The sequence below is a fragment of the Pelobates fuscus genome, chromosome 8 (genome assembly GCF_036172605.1).
Source record: "Pelobates fuscus isolate aPelFus1 chromosome 8, aPelFus1.pri, whole genome shotgun sequence".
Classification (NCBI taxonomy): Eukaryota; Metazoa; Chordata; class Amphibia; order Anura; family Pelobatidae; genus Pelobates; species Pelobates fuscus.
Genome location: NC_086324.1, coordinates 31,849,884 through 31,870,945, shown reverse-complemented (window position 1 = coordinate 31,870,945; position 21,062 = coordinate 31,849,884). Strand labels below are relative to the sequence as shown.

Genomic DNA, 21,062 nt, shown 5'->3' with positions numbered 1-21,062 from the left:
CTTGTAGTATGGCACAGTTACAGCGCACGGCTAGCTCTCATTGTGCTTCCAAACATGCCATTACCAGTCGGAGATTATCCCATGTGTATCACACCAATCTAATCCCCGTGAGTGCTTCACTTACCATTATACATGGCAAATCACCATGCACAGGGAATACAGCCTTCCTAGATATATATCAACTTGTCCATAACGGTCACTCTTTAGTCTAGGACACCCTTTATAATGTGGAGAGCATACTATGAGATCAATTAGGAAACCAGTATGGCAGAAGCAGAATGTCCAAATAAGTGGCAGACGCACAGTATTAGTGGGATGAGCAGAAATCCAGTCTAAATCATCATCTGGAAGTCCAACATTACCTGTACAGGGGATTTGTCAATCATTTTGGATACTTTACAAAAATGTTGTCAAAAATACTCTAGCCAATTTGATTCTGGTAATCTAGTGGAAATTCGCTATTTTGTAAGAAATGTAAAGAGCTCTAGCAGTAATGCATTTTTGTGATGCTATGTTTGTGTTTTCGTTCTTTTATTGCTCTGTTTAGTGAAGTGATCTGTGGTTGTCTGCTTACACTTAATGCTTGACGTTGTAACTTGTCTAACTTCAGAGACATTTTTTTCACTAAACCAGTATTATGGCAGATTGGTAAGGAAATTGCACATTTGGCTCAAAATGTACAAATTGGAAAAAATGCCAAACTTAACTATTTTTTCCATGGTCAATTCGCCACAATTTCCTGGTTTAGAGAATAAACTTCTTAGCTTGCAGGATTACCTTAAAAATGACATCTACAAACTACTTATCCCTAAAATGTGTGTCAGTGTGTTGTCGCTGCATGGTTTTGCACACCTCTTTCTGGTATGAACAAGGTTAAACATTTTAAGCAAACCTCTGTTCTCAATAACATTTCCTCAACATGTGTCTCTGGTTTGTGGTCATGTGGTGACATTTTTTTCTGGTTTGTGGCTACTGCGAGTCCCCACCCCGGGCCCATGTGTTTCCTGCTTATGGACAAATACAGAACTTATTTTCTTGACTTTGTGGAAAAGAAAAAAAAAAACTGGCAGTGTCTTTTGTAAAGTTGTGTTATGAAGCGAGCATGTTACAGAGAGGACCAGAACACACGCAAAACTGCACAATAAACAATAAAAAACAAACCGTGACAAAATGGATCTGTTCAGCCATAAGGAAACCGGGGTGTTATTTTTAGTAACTGTACAAACACTCCCACAGGGAATGGATCTGTACTAATAAAATAGAGCCATGTTCATCATCAGGGAGTAGACCAATAATATGCCAACCTGGTTGGCTTAGAGGTATTTCAGAATGTTGGATAATTTTAACCACTTAAAAGGGGACTGTGACTTCAGAGTTAAAATAGAATTGTCACTAATTTACTCCCCTGGGCACCAGCCAAGGAATTCCTCTAGATGGCCTCCGTAAACCGCCACAACCAGTTATGGTCCTGGGACTGCTGCAAATTTCCTTTTTCAATGTTGCACCTTTTTCCATGTGATCTTTTTTTCACGCCGCCATTTTCTTTGAGTTTCTATGATGGTGGCGGACGGTATTTCCATTTTCTGCTCTTCGTTAGTTGTGGGTGTCAAATTTTGCGCATGCATGGACCTGTTTCAACTCATAAACAGGTGCAAGTCAACACAGAGGGTCCGTGATGGGCCGCCATTGACAACGTTGACCGAGGCAATGCTCCACACCTTATCACTTTTTGTTATCCTTTAGGGTATACAAAAAGAAAAGTAGTCCCTACTTTTGTTTATGTATAATTCTGAAAATAGTATTGTGTAAAAAAAAAATTATACATTTTTTTAAAAAGAGGGCAGCAAATTAGGACATTTTGGACATGCCAATGACAGAGCTGCTTTGAAGAAGAATTTTAAATTGAGGGGTATTTACATTTTTGGCCACTTGCTTGGCAGTATCAGAGGGTGGAGAAAGGGAAGAATAATATAATTACCTTAATCTCTTTCATTGATGCCATCTTCTGATTTAGGTCCATCGTCGGCTTCCTGCAGCTGAATCCACCAGGAGTCACAACACTGAAGTAGTCTAGAGCGTTTGCAAGAGTAGGAACTATGGTCCTGTAAAAGTTTTGCAAGACCAAGATTGAGATGCTATAGGCATCTGCTGTGTGTCAAATGAGAAGAAACAATAGCTGTTGTAATTGACCTCTAATGGGAAAACGCTAATAGGCAAGTTGAATATCTTTTAGATGTCTGTATTTTGCCATTATTTAATGCAGAAATGAGACAGAGAAGTTCCTAGTTTATCTTATGGTATATTTTGCACACACATACACAGAGTATCTGAGATACATTGATGCTTTCCTTAGTGATAGAAACGAGGTAACATTTATGTTGTGGTATAGATTACATTATTAGAAGGACGGGTCTCCATATTGCTTAATCTATGCCGCAAATAGTATCAGAAGGCAGATTATGTCGCCTTTTCAATATCAGTTTGGGTAATATAACCTTGTGAGGTTTTATTTTGAAGCAAGATGTAATTGATGTCATGTGGGATAAACAAGGTTTTTAATGCATGTATCTATCTTGATATGTTTATATTAGACATGGCATGTTTAATGTATGGAAAAATATTTCAGATTCTCCTTTTCCAAAACATTGCGCAGTTAGTCAAATGGGCAGACCCTGGTGTAAACGGACGAGCAACTCTTGTAAACATTTACCGTTATCACAGAACATGCTGTACGATCACCCTGGGAAGGTAACGCTGGTTCACAAACAACAATTGAGAGTCTGCATATAATTAATAAGTCATGTTTTTATTCACACATCCTGTAGGGAAGCCCAAGCTTGGACGAACGCTAACACACAGTTTCTGGAAATTATGCTGTTTTTCATTATTAAAAAGAACTGAATTAGAAATGATGAGTTTTATTGTTTTTTACAGCCAGTTGTTTTATATCATATAACCCCTATTTTCCTCTCCATTTTTATTTAGATCTGTGGATAAATCTGTAATCATTTACAAAGTTGTAAGTATCACACAATCCCTATTGATAGAGTGAGTAAACATGTTTAACCCCTTAAGGACCAAACTTCTGGAATAAAAGGGAATCATGACATGTCACACATGTCATGTGTCCTTAAGGGGTTAAAGTATTAGTTTAGTTTTCAGTTTCTTGTAATATTTGATTTTATGATATAGCCTATACCCTAATCATTCTATTTAGATGTCCCCTAGAATGATTAGCATGTAGGCCAGGGTTTTGCAGTGGACTGCAACTCTCATCATATTTTGCATGACGAGAGCAGGCTGCTTATTGTTTACTTATTGGATGTCAACAATACATTCACTCACTGATGCTACTATGTAATTAGGTAACACTTAAAGGGACACTATAGTCACCAAAACAACTTTAGCTTATTGAAGTACTTTTGGTGTATAGTTCATGCCCGTGTAATTTTACTGGTCAATTTAGTGCCATTTAGGAGTTAAATCACTTTATTTTTCCCCAATGCATTTTTAATTGAGAGTGTCAGACAAATAGAAATACAAAACATACATTGGATATCAATGAGTAGGTTTGTGTATAATTGAAATAGACAGCCCTCGGATTTAAATCTGTGCAGCTCTAGCCAAACCTCTTCTTGCTGTAACTGACACAGCCTTCATGAATACAAAATATTTTCATTTTGTTTCATCAGTTGTTAACTTACTTTAAAAGTTTTTATATCCTGCTTTGTAAATTGAACTTTAATCACACACAAGAGGCTCCTGCAGGGTATAGCACGCTCTTAACAGAGCAGGAGGTAGGAAAATCTAAATTAAACAGGATTTGCAATAAAGAAAGTATAAACATTAGATGACTCTTTACAGGACGTTTTAGGGAGATTCTGCAAGTCACATGTAAGGAGGTGTGACTGGGGTTGCATAAACAAAGTGGTTTAGCTCCTAAATGGCATAGAATTGAGCAGTGAGGTTGCAGGGCATGTTCTATACACCAAAACTGCTTCATTATGCTAAAGTTGTGTGCTAAAGTCTGTCACATGACCCTCTTGATGTTTTGGCAAAGAATATTTATCTAGAGGTTATTGGAAGGGCCTTGCGGGGCCATTTATTTCGCTTGCACCCAAACATATGAATACATGGTAAGTGTGTTTTTAATGGAAATAAATTACCAATACATTTGTGTTTTTCAAAGTAACCAAGAATTGTGAATACTGGTTAAAAAATATTCCCATGAATGTGGGTGGCAAAAAGAGAATTGTCACTTTATGTTCCCATGCCCCCGATCACGGTCCATAAGCTTTAGAGTAATAGATATTCAATGCTACCAAACATTCTATTGTTCAACACAAGGAGAAGGAGCGGCTATTATATTGTCATATTATATGCTCCTGTGTTCCGACAAAGAGACTAATACCAGCATGATGTCAGTTCATATATATATTATACATAATATATTACATATGTTTAGCTGGATGGATGTTCTGCAGGGTGTTTTGCAAATAGTAAAGCCTTAATTAAACTGAAAGCCTTTTTTCCTTTTTATAACTGTGAATATAATATTTTAATTGCTAAATGTGTGTGGTTGTTTTTTTTTTATATACCATAATCCCCAGATCATTGTCAGCAGCCTTGTGGTATAAATATCAATTTCAATGTCTATAAATCTGGCAGGTTTGGATAGGACACTGTTTAAACAAAATGGAATTGTTAGCAGATTTGTTTTACAGTTTGTCTTATTTGCTGAATTATTGTATTCTCTCCTTCCCACAATCCTACTGTGGATAAATTATATTAGACCCCTTCTCCTCATTCTTTTGTTATTTCCTTTTTCCCCAGAAAAGTCAATGTATTGTTCATATCCTGACTCATCACACACGGTAAGTATTTTAAGTAGAGACCTTGATTTTTCTAAGTCTTATTTACTTGTATCGTGAGCAAGAGAACAGCAGTTTGTTTGTTGAACCCCAGGCTCTGCTCAGTTATTCTGAGTGCTGAAGCAGAGAACAGGTCAGGTATTGACTTATTTGCCTTAATATGGAAGCTATGTGTGCTCTATAAATTCTGCGTTTTTAGTTATACGAGCGCTGATTGCTTTTAAGTCCTCTACGTACAAAGCGTTCTAAAGAATAAAAAGGGCATATAAAAAGGAGGGAGCCTGATGTTGTGGGAGGAATTATCCGGCCTATATCACCTGGATAACTTCCCGCCTTACCTGTCGTCACTTCTTTGAAGTTTCCCTCCCATCTCTCCCTCTTGTAAGCTAATTACGACCAGGTGGGCCCTCTTTTATACTGGCCTAACCAGTCTTTGGTCTTGGCACACCACAACCGACTGACGCAAATATGTTGTTTTTAACCAATTACATTTATACTCTATCGGCTTATGATCCCGACCACAAACATTATATATAAAAATAGTGCATTTAATTACGCATTAAATAAGTGGTATGTGATTTTAATTTTCCTTTTTCTAATTCATATAAAGTGGATAACTCACTAGGTTTGTAATGCAAGAATTGTTTACGACTTACAACTTTTTAGCCTTTTCCACCGTTGGGTCAACTTTTTCTCTTACAATATGGAGCATGTAATCCGCTTGTTCGGAGGGCTGATTTAGCAAAATTAGAACCGCAATCATACAGACTTCTTCTTTAAAAATTGCTTTGGTACCAACTGTCCAAAAATTGCCCCATCACTTAAAATGTTACCTTTTCTAACAATTTAGTTTTAAAAACTCTGTATAGCTCTCTTTCACGAGCTTTCAAACTTTACACAAGTTTTGTTTCCAAAATGTTTTTTTTTTTTTTTTATATATTCTTTATTTTATTCGTGCATAGGTTAAGCGAACAAGATTGCGCCGTCACAGCGGCTGGTACATGCATAACATCAAATGGATGATAACAGTTATGTGACATGAGGAACTGTGCACTTTTTATATTAGTGAGGAAGAACAATAACATATCGGCACATTTTTAATAATGAGAGGTAGTCCAGATAAAGGTAGACTAGAGTGTTGACTTGGGGTAGGCGGGTGCATACGATAGGTGCCTTAGAGTTAACGTCTGGTGGGAGACGGTATGGTAAGATAACCAGGGCTCAGGCGTATTAACAGTGTATTTATGGTGTGCTCTGTGCGCCTTGCGTGATGTGCGGTTGATTAGCTAGTTAGGCAGTAAAATCAGCTGTGTTGCTTGGTTAATGAAGGCCATGATAACTTGCAAATTGTGTAAGCTGAAGCCATCTATATCCACCAAACAAAGTAATCTACGTGACTGGTATGCGGACTAAATGAGATAATGTAGTATAACTTAAACTAGTAACATAAATTAATTATATACCACAAGCAGAGCCCAACATGCATTGCCTGTATCTATTACAAATCATGCTTATCTGGTGCAGGTCATGAGGGTGATCACATTTAGCAGAACTAAGTTGTCTAACCTACTGGTAGGATAAAAGCAATAAGATACTGGGCATTGGAGTCAGTAAGTAACCTACGTTCTGGCATTGCCTCAGAGCAAAACTGCATGAATGAGACATACATGTAAAATATCGATATGTGCAGAATAAAATAAATCAATGAAAACTGTGCTCATCTGAAGTAAGAATAGTCCTCGGCCATCAGGGGTTGGGCATGACAGCCATGCAGGTAGAGGCAACAGGCGTCCTGGGGAAGTGTAAAACTGATGCAGGGCACATGCAGCCAGTCCACCCTAGGTACCTAACCCACGCCAGATCTTGAGGCCTGCCACTGGGTAGCGTGGATCCACTCGGCAGTATGTTGCAGCCAGCTTCTCCGTGAGGTGCAAGATGTCATTATGGCAGCGAGGTCCGAGCTCCGCTCCGGTGGGAGTCTCCCCAGTTGCCCCTCTGTACCCTGTGCTTGCTTGTATGCATCCCTCGAGTAGGGGATTAGGTTCTTGCCGGTTCCCATAAGTCGCTGCACTTTGACTGCAGGAGCGGGTGAGGATTGCTTTGTCTTGTGCGGGGTAGTAGCCGCTGGTGATTGTCTCCGCTTGTGTGTCCCTGCCGACGGGAGAGGGCGTCGTTTTCGGCGCCATGTTTTGGCGCGCTTAAGCTTGGTGGGCGAGCCGGTCAGACAGGAGCGTTGAGGTGGTGTCTTAGGCGATTTCGTGACCAGAGCGTGTGTAGTACCCAGTCGGTCATATAGTTTCTCCCAGAATGCTGCAAATGTGGCCTCTAGCCTCACCAGGACGTCTGTCTCCTGTGTGGTCTCGAGTAGCCCGCTTGTGTTCTCCGCCATATTGGAGTAGGTTTGCCTCTGTTGGTGCTGCTGCCCCAGCCTCCAGGGGGGCCCACCTGGGACCGGGATGACCCCCACCGGTCCATAGGGGGGGGAACGAGGGCCCTCTGTCAGGATTAAAGCCATTGTAGGCGGCAGGGGAGCGGCCGTCTCCCCCACGCCGATCATGCTGGTAGGCCTCGAGGAGCATTTTTGTGGATCTCGTTTATTGTGCCACATGTCTGGTATCCCCAGGTAGCTCTTGGTGTCGCGGATTCGTTAAGCGTGTGTTTGAGGTGATTGAGGTACCGTGTGGACAACGTCTGCCTTGACGTTGGCAGGCGGGCATCCCTCCAATGGCCATTGGAGCAACTAAATGACCTCCATTTGTCTAAATATACATAGGGATTAAGGAGAAAGCGCAAGTAACATTTTCTTTTCTTTGGTTTTTACTATATATTGGGGCTGATGTGTGTTGTAGTCCTTGCTGCTTAAGCGCAGGACTTCTCTTTTTGTATTTGTATTTACTTTGTATCACACAGCCTGGTTACAATGCTGCTACCCATCCCATGTGTTCCCTATTAAGGGTTAATAAGTAAAGGGGTGTATATAAAAAATACCCCTTTCTGTCTCATTAGAGATATCTTTGCCAGAAGCTCAAGGAAGCAGGCTGAAGGGTCAGTGTTAGGACCCGCTTAGGGGGGGTCTGCCTTGACGTTGGCAGGCGGGCATCCCTCCAATGGCCATTGGAGCAACTAAATGACCTCCATTTGTCTAAATATACATAGGGATTAAGGAGAAAGCGCAAGTAACATTTTCTTTTCTTTGGTTTTTACTATATATTGGGGCTGATGTGTGTTGTAGTCCTTGCTGCTTAAGCGCAGGACTTCTCTTTTTGTATCCCTTTATCCTAACCACGAAGATATTCACATAATGTAGCTTACTCTTCAGCTAGGGATTCTGGGACATGCAAATGAGGCTTTCAGTAGTTAATTTAAATATAACTTTATGTTTTTGTTTTTTTTTAACAAGAATCCCTATGTATGCTGATTCAGACAGCCTAGGTTAAAGGTCACGTCTAGAGAGATTTTCTGATTTGACTATTTTAATCTTCAATTTCTGCTATTGCACAATATTTCTGCACTTATTATTTAAATAGTTATTGCTATTTTTCAACAGCAGTATATCCACAAAATAGCCAATCTGTCTGTATTTTTAATTATGAACTATGTAGCCATGGGGTTAATTTAATTGCAATGCTTGATTTCAAGAATAATTTTATTTCTTCCTCCAAAATATAAACAATCTCTTCATAAGGTTTTTATTTGTCGATATTAGAGGAGCTTGCTGGAAGATGTTAAACTGGATTTATATATATATTTATAGTTTATATTCATCCTCACATACTGTGTGGCTGTTTAGCCTTGGTTCCATACACAATCGGACATTGAGCAAGTGTCGTGTCTCCCTGCCAGGAGAGGGACACTGTAGAGCAGGGGTGCCCAAAAGGTAGATTCATAGATGCTTTTTCATTCTAAAGGCATTTAAAGCATCATGGGAGTTGTAGTTCTACAACAAGCATGTCAAACTCGCGGCCCACAAGGACCATCTTTGCGGCCCAGCTAGTCGCGAGTACATGCTGGTGTTATAGCAAAGTAGGCACCTCCTTTCCCCACATTGCAGGTGCCTACTCTGCTAACACTTACCCGGCCTGGAGGAGGGCCAGCAAGGGAGCTCAGCCTTCCTACTCCTCACTGCTCCCTCACGCGCACCGTCTGTAGTGAAGCTGGGCGCCGTAATATGACGTCATATTCCGGCACCCAGCATCACTAAACCGCATGCGGGAGCAGTGAGGAGCAGATAGAAGGACCCACATCGGCTCCAAAAGGTAAGAAGCAATAAAGAAAAGTGTGTGTGTGTTTGTCAGTGAGTGTGTGTCTGTTTCTGTGAGTGAGTGAGTGAGTGTGTGTGTCTGTCTGTCTGTGAGTATCAGTGGCGGATCCAGGGGGGGGGCAACGGGGCAATTGCCCCCCCTGAGATTCTCCCCTGCCAGCTAATGCAGGGCTGACATTGTCCAAGCGCCAGCCCTGCATTGTGCCTGCAGACCGGGGAGGGAGATCAGTGATCTCCCTCCCCGGTCCGCAGGCACATTACTGACAGCCGACTGGCAGGGGAGGGAGAGAGGACCCGGGAGCTGTTACCAGCAGCTCCTCCGGGTCCTCCTCTCGCGAGATTTGGAGCGTTGCCGCGGTTACCACGGCAACGCTCCAAATCTCGCGAGAGTGAACTCTAGCCCTGGAGCGTGGGCTAGAGTTCACGCCTACCACTGGGACCACCAGGGAATCCCCACTGGGACCACCAGGGAAAGAAAGATGTCCCCCCTCCTCCCAGTAAAGGTAAGAAGGGAGGGGGGACATAAATTATATATTAATTTTAATTAAATGTAAAAAAAAAAAAAACACACACACATTAAAAAAAATATCCTTCTTCTACACACACATTGCCCCTGCCCCCCATACACACACACACACACACACACAAACACATTGCCCCTGCCCCCATACACACACATTGCCCCTGCCCCCCATACACACACACACACACACACATTGCCCCTGCCCCCCATACATACACACACATTGCCCCTGCCCCCCATACACACACACATACACACACATTGCCCCTGCCCCCCATACACACACACATACACACACATTGCCCCTGCCCCCCATACACACACACACACACACACATTGCCCCTGCCCCCATACACACACATTGCCATACACACACATTGCCCCTGCCCCCAGGGGCGTATTAGCCGCGAGGCAAACAAGGCATTTGCCTTGGGCGGCATTTTTCAGGGGGCGGCAAAAAAAGCCGCCCCCAAATGCCCAGGGCAAATGCCTTGTTAGCCTTGCGGCTAACAAGGCATGCTGGGCGGCCGGCGGGCTGCTGGGCAGTGCGGGTAGGTAGGCGGCCGGCGAGGGAGCACTTCCTCTGAGCGGTCTGCTCAGCTCCCTCGCGCGCCGCAGAGTGAGGCTGGGAGCCGGAATATGACGTCATATTCCGGCTCCGCCTCCCAGCCTCACTCTGCGGCGCGCGAGGGAGCTGAGCAGACCGCTCAGAGGAAGTGCTCCCTCGCCGGCCGCCCACCTACCCGCACTGCCCAGCAGCCACTGGACCACCAGAGAGACAGATACCCCCCCCAGCATTCCCAAAGGTAAGGAGGCTGGGGGGGTTAAATGTAAAAAAAATAATGTATTAAATATGTGAGTGAGTGAGTGTGTTTGTATGTCTGTTAGTGTGTGTGTATGTCTGTTAGTGTGTCTGTGTGTGTGTGTCTGTTAGTGTGTGTATGTCTGTAATTGTGTGTCTGTTAGTGTGTGTGTGTATGTCTGTTATTGTGTGGGTATGTCTGTGTGTGTCTGTTAGTGTGTGTCTGTTAGTGTGTGTCTGTTAGTGTGTGTGTGTTTGTGTGTATATGTCAGTGTGTGTGTGTGTGTGTGTGTATGTCTGTTAGTGTGTGTGTGTGTGTGTGTATGTCTGTTAGTGTGTGTGTATGTCTGTTAGTGTGTGTGTATGTCTGTATGTGTGTGTCTGTGTCTGTAAGTGTGTGTCTGTTAGTGTGTGTTTTAGTGTGTGTGTGTATGTTAGTGTGTGTGTGTGTCTGCTAGTGAGTGTGTGTGTCTGTTAGTGAGTGTGTGCGTATTTGTCAGTGAATGTGTGTGTGAGGCGGGACGGGGGAAGGGTTGGGTGGGGGTGGCGCGGGCGGGGGGAGGGTTGGGTGGGGGTGGCGCGGGCGGGGGGGGAGGGTTGGGTGGGGGTGGCGTGGGCGGGAGGGGGGCGCCTGAGTTTTGTCCTGCCTAGGGCAGCACAAAACCAGGATACACCACTGCCTGCCCCCATACACACACATTGCCCCTGCCCCCCATACACACACACACACACACACACATTGCCCCTGCCCCCATACACACACACACATTGCCCCTGCCCCCATACACACATACACATTGCCCCTGCCCCCCATACACACATACACATTGCCCCTGCCCCCCATACACACATACACATTGCCCCTGCCCCCCGTACACACACACACATTGCCCCTGCCCCCCGTACACACACACATTGCCCCTGCCCCCCGTACACACACACATTTCCCCTGCCCCCCATATACACACACATTGCCCCTGCCCCCATACACACACACACATTGCCCCTGCCCCCATACACACACACACATTGCCCCTGCCCCCATACACACATACACATTGCCCCTGCCCCCCATACACACATACACATTGCCCCTGCCCCCCATACACACATACACATTGCCCCTGCCCCCCGTACACACACACACATTGCCCCTGCCCCCCGTACACACACACATTTCCCCTGCCCCCCATATACACACACATTGCCCCTGCCCCCCATACACACACATTGCCCCTGCCCCCCATACACACACATTGGCCCTGCCCCCCATATACACACACATTGCCCCTGCCCCCCATATACACACATTGCCCCTGCCCCCCATATACACACATTGCCCCTGCCCCCCATATACACACACATTGCCCCTGCCCCCCATATACACCCACATTGCCCCTGCCCCCCATACACACACATTGCCCCACATACACACACTGCCCCCACACACATACATTGCCCAACAGACACACTGTAACTGTCACACACACACTGCACCCCTGACATATACTGCCGCCCTCACGTACACACTGCAACCTTCACACACACACACACACTGCTAATACACTGTCCCCCTCACACACACACACTGCACCCCTCACACATACCACTGCTCCTCTGCCCTACTACAGCCCCATTTCCCAGAGGACCTCAGGTAAGTTGTCAAACAGTTCTTAAACAGTTTGACTACTTACTCTGGGAGGGGGTCTTGGCATTATTGGCACTATAACCACTACACTGAGCTGTAGTGGTTATTGTGTCTGGATTATTTAAATAATCTACAAGTGCCCCTCCCGAGATCAGGCTCTGGATCCGCCACTGGTGAGTATGTGTGTGTATGTCAGTGAATATGTGTGTGTGTCAGCAGGAGGCTTAGATTTGGCACAGGGTTGTAGAGGGGGTGCTGTGGTTTAGAAGAGGGGGGCACTGGGATCTAGTAGAGGGGGATGCTGTTTTTTTTTTATACTGTGTTTTTTAAAGTAAACCTAAGTTTCAATGAAAATTGAAGGTATTTTTTTTTTGCGCCCCACATAAACCTTGTTTATGTTGCCCATGTGCTAGACTTTGCGTTTGGCATGCTTGTTCTACAACATCTGGGATCTACCGTTTTGGGCACACTGCTGTAGAGGGTAACGTTAACATATGATAGTCTTGGTACACTTGGTGTCTACTAGCAACTGCTCTTTTTGATGCTATATGTATCCTTCCATTTTACAGGTATGTCACTGCATGCTCCTTGGCACCCACTTACCCTCTCCTAGCTATTGGCTCAATGGACAAAACTGTATCCATCTGGAAACTGAGACAGGAGAATGATACGCCAGGCAAGTCCTGACTTATTATTTAATTAATTAATGTACATGTAGAATTTAAGAAACAAATTATTTATTTATTTGCCGTTTCTATTCTTGTGCCTCTTGAATATTGAATGTGCCTCTTCTATTTTATGAAGTGGATTTAGGTACCTACCTCACATTTATTTGGTTACCTATCAATTCCTATTGACTGGGAAAATGTATGCCTTGTTTTGTGGTTTGCCCCAAGTGATCACATGGCATCTTTAGTCTGTGACAGATTATGTTACTAACATGGTTCTCATGAAGTGTGACATTGATTACACTTATATAATAATCTGTTGGAATATTTCCTTCTAGGGCAATATGCAACAATAGTTTTGGTTGCCTGAGACCAGTTTTAGTGGGTCATAGTTGGAAGCTTAATTATAGTAGTGTTTAGGCTATAGGACATCACAGTGCTGTGCCAATTCAACTTTGAACATTGATCAACTACAACATTAAAACCACTGACCGGTAAAGGGAATAATGTTGATTATATTGTTACAATGGCACCTGACAAATGGTGGAATATATTAGGCAGCAAGTGAACAGTCAGTACTTGAATTTCATGTGTTGGAAGCAGGAAAAGGGGGCATGTGAAAAGGTCTGATTGACTTTGACAAGAGCAAAATAGTGATGGCTAGGTAACTGGGTCAGAGCATCTCCAAAATAGTCTTGTGGGATGTTCCTGGCAGTGGTGGAACTACCGCGGTCGCAGGGACCCCATAAGGTGGCCCATGCTGTTAGGGCCAACCGATGGAAATTAATTTCCAGAGGGCCAGGTCAGCGCTGCGGCACTTTAACAGTGCGTCTGGGCCCCCTTTGATGACATCAAAGTGCAAGGAGGAAGTGACTGCCCCGGTACACCTACAGTCACAGTTCTGCAGTCAAATTCCCGTCAACCTAAACCATAATTAACCACATCAGTGCCTCCATGCTGAGAAAATACAAGGTTACATTGGGAGATTCAATACTACAGCTCATTCTATAAATACACATCTGTTATAAACAATGCTGTAATAACTATGAACACCAAGTCCTTACAGTGTATTTGCACCCTGCTTCTTTTACACTGCGTGACCATCATCGTATGTGTCCCACATATCTGTATGTCTTGTTCATACGTTATACAGCACTGGAGAACATGGAATATGGGCTTAAAAGGACACTATAGTCCCCAAAACCTTTAGCTTAGTGAAACAGTATTGGTGTATAGATCATGCTCCTGCAGTCTCACTGGTCATTTCCTTTGCCATTTAGGAGTTAAATTACTTTGTTTATGCAGCCCTAGTCACACCTCCCCGCATGTAACTTGGTAACCTTCCTAAACACTTCCTGTAAAGAGTAATCTAATGTTTACACTTCATTTATTGCAAATTCTGTTTTAATTTAGAATTTCTCATCTCCTGCTTTAATAGCTTGCTAGACCATGCAGGAGTCTTCTGTGTGTGATTAAAGTTCAATTTACAGAGCAGGAGATTTAAAAAAAAAAAACAAAAAAACCCTGTAAAGTCAGCTACATCTGATTGAAAGTGAAACCATTTTGTTTTTATGCAGGCTGTGTCCGTCACAGCCAGGGGAGGTGTGGCTACGGCTGCATGAACAGAAACAAAGGTGCTTAAATTCTTAAATGGCAGAGAACTCAGCAATGAAACTTAAGAGGCGTGATCTATACAACATAACTGCTTCATTAAGCTAACGTTGTTTTGATGACTATAGTGTTTCTTTAATAAATAATAGTAATCCTACTTTACTAATTTTACGAAGTCAGCACAGTTTGTAAACACTATCGTGTGTGTGTGTGTGTGTGTGTGCGCGCGTGTGTGTGTGTGTGTGTGTGTTAACACTGAGATTTACTTCTTACTGAATAGCTTTATTGCCTTTAGTTATCAGACGACAAAGCAAGACAGAGACACATATTGAAAACTGGTCAGAGGACGACATCAAGAATTGGCTTTCTGAAGAGGGCTTGTCAGAGGTGGAACATGTATTTACTTCAAATAATATTGATGGCAAAGAATTATTGAACCTCACGAAGGAATCTCTACTCCATGACCTCAAAATTGGTGAGAACTCATCCTAAATCTCAGATGATCACTGCACAGAAAGAGGTTATTAAAAAAAAAAAAAAAAATTATAAGTTATATGATGTTACAAACAATATACCGTAGTTGACATTAAATGGACACAATATGCGTTAAAAATGATGGGGAAAAACCCAAACAAACTTACCTTTGAAGTCCCTTAATTTACAGAACTTAAGTAAGAACCTTGGGAGAGATGTCAGTCACACTTCATGTACAAGTTATAGCTGCAGGTTTTTTTTTCTTCTTCAAAATGCAAAGTTGTTATGGTGTTTTGAGTGATGCTATACATGGGAATTTGAATATGCTTATCTCCTATATTTAACGAATACATATTTGTGAGGCATTAAAATAAAATCATAATTAGAGATCCCCTGGCCTGTATTTAGCTCAATTCTAGAACTGAATGCCTCTATCTTAGCTCCTTGACAATTGTTTGTAAAAACTGGCAATCAGTACAGAGCGTGCTATGCATTGCATGCCCTCGTTGTGCCTGGCTGAACTGGATTTAAGATGTCCCTTAAATCCTTAATGTACGTGTAAAATAAAATAGGGCATTAAATAAAAAAAAAGTTAAAACAAAACGTAGGTGATTATGTTTTATTCAATGATGTAATTTACAGAAAAGTGACCGTTCCCCTTTAAATATATATTGGCTAGTAGGTAAGATTCCTGGTTAAATCAACTCTTACTTTCAAACACCAATTATTTTTTTCACCATTTTTCAGAATCTTTGGGAGTACGTAATAAAATCTTAAGGAAAATCGAGGAGATAAAGAGCAAAATGAAGAGCACTTTAACAGACATCCCAGATGAATTTTTGTGCCCTATAACCTGTGAAATAATGAAGGACCCAGTCATCTCATCAGGTAAAACATAAATACTTTGCAGAGGGTAGTCCTGGTACCGCAGTGTCCCGAAATAATGAATGTAGTATTAGATTAGAGACGTCCGTCAATTTTAATTAAATGAGCTTAGTGACCCATAGTTCACTTGAATTATCCTTCATATTACTATACTCAGAAACAGAGTTGTCCTGGTGTGTCATCTCACTAAGCATCCAAGTGTAGTGAATTGAAAGCAAAATTGCTCAGTTTAGACAAAAATAGCCGGTTTGAAAAACTTATTCAGCTTAACCATCAACTATAGTCACATCTTAACTATTTTAGTCTAAATTATGACATTTTTCTGTTTTGAGAATACCTCCGTTGTTTCAGATAGGTCTCCATAGCACCGGGTAAAGCAGTGTCGCTGCAGTAATCTGTTTCTTGTGGGAAGTGGCCTGTTTAATATAATAATATATCTGTTCCAATCAATGAGGACCACATTGGATCATACAGGGGTCCAGGTTGGTCTATTAGACCCAGGCAAGACCGTGAAGGTCATGCCCCTTTCTTACTCCTTCGTGGCCTGACACTTTTTAAAATCGCCTCTTGTGTGAGAGTTGGGCTCATCTGGGTAATTGAAACACAGACCAGCTCCCAGAACTCTGTAGAGGTGGGATTTTTGAAGGTGGGGGAAGAGTAGCACTCTGTTCTTAAACCCAGTTAGCACAGTGACAGCCCTAGTGGGGACCAGTGTTGGATCCTGATCTGAGGGCCGATAACTGGGTGAAGGATACATTGTACCCATTGTTTTCTGCAATAATAGTTCAACTAGATCCAACTAGATCCAAATTCTACAATACGTAGTCAACAAAATGTTCTTTTCAGAAGATAAAGGATTTTCTTCTGAGCTCTAAAATACTTGGCAGGAGAGTCTTTTTTCTGTAGTGGAACCTGTATGTTTCAGATCAGCATGTACTCTACAAATTTAGGAATTCTCAAAAAGGAAACTGTGGTGAGTTAACAATAGGGTTGAAAAAGTTAGGCCAAAATGAGCTACTTTGCTAAATTATTTCAACTAAATTATTTTTATTCTCATCAGGACTCTATTGGCAAAAATGTTTGGATTGATTGTATTTCACCAATTAATATAACTCCTTTAATGACCAAACTTAAAATAACACTATCACGGTTGTGGATTTCAGCGGTAAATCATATATCATAACTTTGCTTTAGTGCTACCTTCAGCTATTGGCACTTCTGCAGTCGCTGAAGTTATGATAGAAAAATTCAGCTTTCAGGGCCAAAACAAATCTGTTATTCACCGATCTTTGACAATGCCATTTTATGGATGTTAATCAAAATGCCTACAAAGGATATATGAGTATGTGCCCCAGTGTGTCTTCAGTCTCATGGCACTGATAAATGTACATGCAAATTACGAATGGTTGCTGGATATCAAACGAACAATCACAGTTATAAAGGCTAGAAACGAGTTAGTCATTTACCATGAAGACACAACAGTACTTTAAATAGCTTTTCCAGGCTCTTTAACCCTTAAGGACACATGACGTGTGACATGTCATGATTCCCTTTTATTTCAGAAGTTTGATCCTAAAGGAACAGTATTGGTCAGGAACACAAACCTGTATTCATGACCCTATAGAGTTAAAATACTATCTAGCCCCCCTGACCCTTTGTCCCTCTAAATATTGTAAAATCTTACTTTATTTCAAGTCTGCAGCTTCTGCCCCAATCTGTCTGCTTGGCCAACACCATCAGAAGTGATTCTCTGAGCCAATAACAATGCTTTCCCTTATGATTGGCCGAGGCAGATCACGGGCAGAGCCAGCACAAGTCAAACACAGCCCTGGCAGTCACACTGTGCAGCACTGCCCAGGAAGCACATCTATCAGCTATCTGAGGAGTGGACAGTGGATTTATCCCTAGGCTGCAATGTAAACGCTGCATTTTTCTCAGAAAAAGACTGTTTACTGCATAAAGCCTGAAGTTAAGGATTCTACTCACCAGAACAAATACAGTAAGCGGTAGTTGTTCTGGTGACTATAGTGTCTCTTTAAATATAAATTAAATAGTCACATTCTTGTAAGCAGTTTTGTTTTATATATACATGTTTCCTCGTGATTCTTTTTTACTTCGAAAAAGAAAATCAGATGTTATGTATTATAACTTTTTTCCAATTACTAAAAATAGCATCTTTTTAATGTAACCAAGCTGTTTGCCAAGTCTGATGGCTGTCCTTGAGGAGCCATTGTCTTTTATTTCTAATCAGAGTTCACTAAATCCCAGGAGCTACAAATTCTAAAACCGGATGTTGGTTGATCTAGTCCGCAATAGATGTCCCTTTTCTGGCACCACAATACATCTGTTTCTTTGCTTATACAATATGTGCCACGTCTGTGATGTCTTTTACAGTAACATATCATGTGGCAAGGTTCAGGCTCCAAGCTGAAGGTATACGATTTAAAATATCTTGAAACTATTCAGAGTTAGGGATCTGAGAAAAAAGGAGACATACAGATTATTTACTATAGGAAGAAACTCTGTAAGTGTAGAGTGAATTCAAAGTGAATTTCAAAATATACGTCAAAAAAGTTGGTTCTCTTTTGGCCTTATTAAAATTCACTTAAAATCCACAGCAATTCTCTTCTTAGTAAATAACCCTGTTCATATTGTGCTGGAGTGCAAGGAGTTTATTCTCTCCCCCCCCCCCCCCCCCCCCCCCCCACATTGACACATTGTTACCCATGTATTTCACCCTTTGTGACATTGTGTGTGTACCCCTATTAAAATAATATGTCCTTACCTTCTCTCTACTGGTTTGTGAACTGTAAAACAGATATACAAGTTGTACACTAACTGCAATAGCTACTGCATCCCCAATTGGGATGTAACCTCTAAAATATGGACAAATATATATAGTAAACCACCATACACAGAAAGTACTGTACCCCCTCTCCAACACCGTGTAAAGCAAGGTATTCTTTCAACACCATATAAACCATACTCACACTGTAACTACTGTACATGCCCTCTCCTGTAATGTAACCTGTGCTTGGTAAAAACCTTTTCTGATGGCCCATACAAGGCACTCTAAAGCATAGACAGAAATGGGAGATTTGAAAATTCCAAGATGACAAATCAAGGGTCCAACATTTTGCAGCTGACTTGGGATTTGGAAGCTTTTTGCCCATGTTCAACTAGACTATTAGAGAAATACTTTACCCTGTGATGTTTTCATTTTTACAATAGTTAACCATGCATCTATTTAGCTCAATATATAGCCTACATGAACATAGCAACATTGGATTCCATCATATTATTTTTGTAACTTTGCATTTTTTTTTCTTTTGCAGATGGTTATTCGTATGAAAGAAGTGCTATAGAAAACTGGATTAGCACCAAGAGGACCAGCCCAATGACCAACCTTCCTCTCGAAAACCTTCTTCTAACGCCAAATAGGACGCTAAAAATGGCTCTAAACCGTTGGCTGGAAAGCCAGAGCACAACATTACTGTGACGTTGTGGTGTCGGCTGGAACTGATGTGCAATAGACCATCTCCACCCTAGCTCTCAAAAACAAAGATTACACCATAAAATATTTAATTAGTAAAACCTGAAAGACACTACATGGTGGTGGTGACGCACTAAAGAGCTAGTTTATGGCACTAAATTAGGCATCAAATCTGTGCAAGGACTGATGTGTGACCCTAGTGCAGTCACTCAATGGATTGTTGACCTGTAGTGCTAGTGTAGGGGAGGGTGAATTTGTCAGTGTAATGCATCAATATCTACCTAATTTGTTACTCGGGCACCTGTGCATTTACCATGGACCCTATCACGACTACCGGTTTAGCTTTGGAGGTATAGAATGTAAGAAGAGAATTCTGTCCACGAATGATTCTGAATAGTAAATCTTCTATGTAACAAACATTGAATTTTAAAGAGAATAGAAGGATTGCCATATGGGCATTTTTGAAGATTAATCTTCCAATTTCCTGGTTTCTGTACTGTCGCAAGTTACCAAACATTTAAAGGGACACCCCAGGCTATAGCAAATTTAATTTTTGCAATCCATTCTTTTATAACTTGAAAGCAAAAATGATCAATAATACATGTATTTACAGTTTCACTTTGTGGAATTTCTTTATATGGAAACTTTTCATATCATGTTTATGCATCCTCTATATTTAATGAATATGTATTCGTCAAGTGTGAAAATGAAATGTAAAAAGCTACACTTCTTTATTCTGCAAATATGCTCCTACATGTTGGTGCCTTTAAAATAATTATTATAAAGCCTTTCCATTACAGCTGGCACTCACCATAAAGAAAGCAGAGAATAGGAGAGTTTTAATTATGGGCCGTGCACACCCTTGTTGTGCCTGGACATAACTGGATTGTAATGTCATTATTTGGTAAATCTTTCACATAAATTTGAGTAAACTGAGTATTACATGATAACGGTATACCCCAGCAATATTTCCAGTTTAGTGACATTTCCACTGTAAGACCCCAGACTTCGCAGCTCTTGCCGGAAGCTCTGTGCGGAGTAGAAAGCCCCTTAAGCCAGTTGGGTTGGTTCTATAGATTTCTGTGGCATTGCTGAGGTTACCCATGAACCCCTGCTCCGCACTGCTTGATACGCACAGTAGAGGTTTATGGGATCAGTTCAGTTGTCAGAGTGGTGTATAATTTACCGATTGCAAATTGCTGCATTTATTAGACAATATGTGTATATATAGTCATGGAGTGAAGACCTCTTTATATACAAGTGTATGCAAGATGAATTAAGTTGTTATGGTGCATTGTGTGTCCCTTTAAAACTGGCAAGTACTACCTCTTATTGACGGATTAACCTCTAGGGCCTATGGCGCTAGACAGAGGTTAAGGTCATTTTGATTGTTGCTATTTGTTATTGCTGGTTAGTAATTACTCTGTAAAATTGCTCAAACAGTGAATAAAAATGGAACATATTTGTTCAGTTGAGACCTTGTTTAGCAAGGCTGGTGGGGTTGTGACGTCTGGGCGATCAAACGCCTCTAAAATGTCCGGTCATTTTCTAAATAGTTTCTTCATTACTGACCGCAGCACACAGCCACCATGCTTACTAGTGACAAGCTATATCCCAATTTCTTAGTATACAGAATTTGAAGACAGACAGCTGCGGTTCGTATTCTTAGTAGTTTTTTTTTTTTGTAAACTCTTGACATACCACAGCTGTTATCACTTTACCCACAGCCAGGTTCACGGTTTAGTTAATTTGGCTTTGTGCAAGGCATGCACATACTTCCTGGTTTGACAGCTCGGAGAGCCAGGCTAAGAGCTACAGCAATGTT

The 21,062-nt window shown here is 41.7% G+C and overlaps 1 protein-coding gene across 1 annotated transcript in view; it reads left to right on the top strand.

The window, feature by feature from the left end:
• WDSUB1 (WD repeat, sterile alpha motif and U-box domain containing 1) overlaps positions 1–20,551 on the top strand; it is a 46,285-nt gene extending 25,734 nt beyond the window's left edge. The window contains exons 6-11 of the mRNA XM_063429640.1: positions 2,986–3,019; positions 4,834–4,874; positions 12,676–12,782; positions 14,681–14,860; positions 15,607–15,747; positions 19,080–20,551. Of these exons, the coding sequence (XP_063285710.1) occupies positions 2,986–3,019; positions 4,834–4,874; positions 12,676–12,782; positions 14,681–14,860; positions 15,607–15,747; positions 19,080–19,243 (667 nt within the window). The 3' untranslated portion in view covers positions 19,244–20,551. The remainder of the gene's footprint in view (positions 1–2,985; positions 3,020–4,833; positions 4,875–12,675; positions 12,783–14,680; positions 14,861–15,606; positions 15,748–19,079) is intronic.
• Positions 20,552–21,062: the final 511 nt, after the last annotated feature.